General features: G+C 51.7%; 1 protein-coding gene across 1 annotated transcript in view; it reads right to left on the bottom strand.

Annotated features, from left to right (window-relative positions):
- The window catches only part of CD58 (CD58 molecule), a gene marked incomplete at its 5' end in the record, with an annotated part of 33431 nt that overhangs the window by 13882 nt on the left and 16061 nt on the right, over window positions 1–3488 (bottom strand). The window contains one exon of the mRNA XM_023534902.1: window positions 2599–2889. Coding sequence (XP_023390670.1) covers window positions 2599–2889 — 291 coding nt within the window. The remainder of the gene's footprint in view (window positions 1–2598; window positions 2890–3488) is intronic.

The raw sequence follows: 3488 nt of genomic DNA, 5'->3' as shown, positions 1-3488 counted from the left end.
CAAGAGGGGAAAGAACAGGTTTTTGGGGAGGAACACGTTTTAAGGGGGGATCACGAGCTCACTTCTGGACATATGACATTCGAGGGGCCAGTGAGGGACCTGACACAGAGCAGGCAGAATGGGGCCCAGCGCCCGTCTGCGCTGCAGCTCCACGGGGTGCGCTGTCAGCACCGCGATGATATTTAAGCCCGGACAGGGGGTGAGCTCAGCCCCCTGGGTGTGGACGCCGCCAGTGTTACCGGGAGACGAGGGAACCCGCAAAGCGGACTGAGAAGAAACAGTCAGTGAGTGTTTAAAGGGCAGTGCTCTGTGTGCCAAGCGAAGGGGTGTTTCAAAGAGGAGGGAGTGACCGGCCGTGTCGAACGCTGCCCCGTGGTGGACAAAGACGTGGTCGGACAATGGGCCGCTGGGTCTGTCAGAGGTCAAGAGCAGTCTGGGCGGAGCGGTGGGGACGAACGCCTGTCTGGAGGATGTCAGACGTGAACGGGAGAAAAGGGTTTACAAAGGGCGAAGACAGGCAACTCCTTCCAGAGTTTCTAGAACGAAGGCGGAAAGCGGTGGCAGCGGGAGGGGTCGAGGGGCCACGAGCGGGCTGCCGGTGACGGTCCTGACGGTCGCAGACTTGCGTGCTGGCAGGGGGAATTCCCGGGCCGGGATCCCAGGGTGCAGTGAGAGGCGCCAGGATCCAGGGCGCAAGTGGGGCGTTCGGCCCCAGGTGGGAACCTCGAAGGCTCAGGAGGAGGAGGACTTCCGGACGGACACACGGGCTCCGGCGCAGGCGACTGGCGACCGGCGCCGAGAGCCTGCGGGAATCCCCTCCTGACTGCTCCCTCTCCTCGGGGAAACAGGACGCAAGGCCTTCAGCTGAGGAGTGGGCCGGGGAAGGAGCCGTTCGAGGTGTGAGAGGGAACACGAGTGCTGGCAGAGTGGGTGCACGAGGACCTGGGGACATGCTGGGCTGGGCTGACGTTAGTGATCAGAAATTTAAAGTGTGGGATGATGTGTTTTTCCACAGCTACAAGAGTGTGAACACAGGACAGGAAGAACATTGGACCGTACCTGGCTGGACTGACCACATGAGCATGACCTGCCAAAAAAGGAGCAAAGAAGCCACGCGTGTCTGCACCGCCGTGAGTCCAGTGAGCAACCACGGCCCTGGGGCTGCATAAGGAAGGCAGGGGGGACATCGGGTGGCTAAAGGACCGTCAGCCAGCAGAGCAGAGGAAGTGAGCTTCAAATCCAAGAGGTGGGACGCCTGACACTGACACCGTGGACGGACAAGTTCTAGGTTATATCCGTGGGGAAAGGCGAGGTAGAGTGGAGGACAAGATCGTTACAGGAGAGGAGAGCGAGGGCTGAGAAGTCAGGATGTTAGGAAGAACTGCGATTTAAAGGTTACGATCACCAAGCAGTATGACAGCAGGAACGTCAGACATAGTGAAAATGAACCAGGCACTAAAATGATCAAGAAACACTGGGGTGACATTCACTGCAGCATTACGTGTAGCAGCCAAGACATGGAAGCAGCCTAAGTGTCCATTGGTGGATGAATGGATGAAGAAGTTGTGGTAGATACATACAATGGAATACTACGCAGCCATTAAAAACGGATGGACCCGGAAGGCATTATATGTCAAGTGAAATCAGTCAGGTGGAGAAAGACAGATATTGTGTGATCTCACTCACACGTGAAATCTAAGAACAAAAACAAACCACCGAACTCATAGACAAAGATGAGGGGTGAAGGGTATGGGGAGGGAGAACTGGATGAAGATGGTCCAAAGGCACAAACGTCCCATTACAAGACAGATGAGCAGTGGGGATGTCACGTACCAACGTGATGTGATGAGAACAGCTAACACTGCTGGAGGATGAAAAGGCAAGTTGTTAAGAGAGTAAATCCTAAGAGTTCTCATCACGAGAAGAAATTTTTTTTTCCTTTTTTCTTTTCATCGTACCTAGATGAGAAGACGGGTATTAGCGGAACCTACTGTGGCAATCATTTCACAATATAAGTACATCAAAGCATCACGCTGTACACCTTAAACGGCAATGTATGTCAATTATTCCTCAATCGAACTGAAACGAACACACACTGGGGTGTACCTGCACGCCTCTACATGACTGCAGCAAAGCAGGAGCTTTAGGGAGGAGGGAAGGAGCACGACCCGGAACCTGTACCCCATCTCCGGTTCCAGTTTAAAGTGATACGGGGGGCGGGGGGACCCCCCCTCTGGGTGGGCCGCAGGAGGAAACAGGAACTCTAATTTACAGAGCACCATCATCAGTGGAGCTCCAAGAATTCTGAGTTCATTGCTGCCATGACATCCTTTTCCAGAACATTCTAGCAAGACAAGTGATGCTGCTGGCAGCAGCTCTGCCCAACTGGTGCTGTTCTCCACACCTCTGTCACATCCTCCCCTCACCCAGTGCATGACAGGGAAATTCAGAGTGGCTCTGTGTACCAGAAAGGCAGGAAAACGCGGACTTCGTGTGATAAGGAATTATTTTACGTCTCATAAATCACTAATTTGTATTGGTCGCTTAAAAAAGTCAGAAAGTTGTCATTTTAGAAAAACCAATTTATGGAATACTCACCAAGGACTTTAAGATCAAGTCTGATCATCGTAAGGCCCAAGATTTCCATTTCATACTCATCTTCGTCTGATAGTGTTAAGTTGAAGATGATGAGGTTACCAGATGTACGGTTTAAATAAACTCTCCCTTTAAACGGTGGGTAAACACTCTCATTATAACCTGTCTGCCAGTGTATGACTTTATCTTTGCCTTTTTTCCACATAATTTCTGTAAATGCAGAATTCGGTGAATACAAAGTGACACTCCTGTTCACAACTCCATATATCTGCTGGTTGTCACAGCGGGTAGAACCTAGAAGGGAAAAAAATTGATTAGAAAACACAACGTGACTGTCGAAAATAGAAAACCATCTTTTAAGATGTTCTTTGGGGGAAAAAACGGTTAAATCTAGTGGTAAAAATTATTCACCAGCTATTTTTTGTGCTAAGCGGATAAACTGCTGACCGAGAGCACAGGAAGAAGAACGCTGGCCGTGCGGAGTTGACTCTTGAATGGGGATTTGGGACCCACGGCAATCCAAGTGGATTCAACCTTTACGGAACACCAGCTAGATGCCAGGCACTATGGGCGATGCTGGAAATATGGCAGCAAAAAAGACAGGTATCACTCCGGGCCCTCGAAGACTCTCACTTTGTGGAGAAGACACTGAGCAGGCAAGGAGAGCCACCTAGGCAAGGGCCCCCCTTCCCCCGGAGGTCATGCTGCAAGTGACACAGGACAACAAATCACTGAAGGATCGGAAGAGGTAGTCGGCTGAGGGCTGGGTAAGGACAGGGAGGAGAGGTGATCATACAGATGGAGGAAGCAGCGACTTCCAAGGCTGGCCCTGAATCAAGAAGGAGCTGGCTGTGCTTGAAGAAACACAAGCAGTTCCAAGTGGCCGAGCTGAC

Source organism: Pteropus vampyrus, unplaced genomic scaffold (assembly GCF_000151845.1).
Source record: "Pteropus vampyrus isolate Shadow unplaced genomic scaffold, Pvam_2.0 Scaffold6, whole genome shotgun sequence".
NCBI classification, from domain to species: domain Eukaryota; kingdom Metazoa; phylum Chordata; class Mammalia; order Chiroptera; family Pteropodidae; genus Pteropus; species Pteropus vampyrus.
This window is presented reverse-complemented; position numbering and strand designations above follow the sequence as displayed.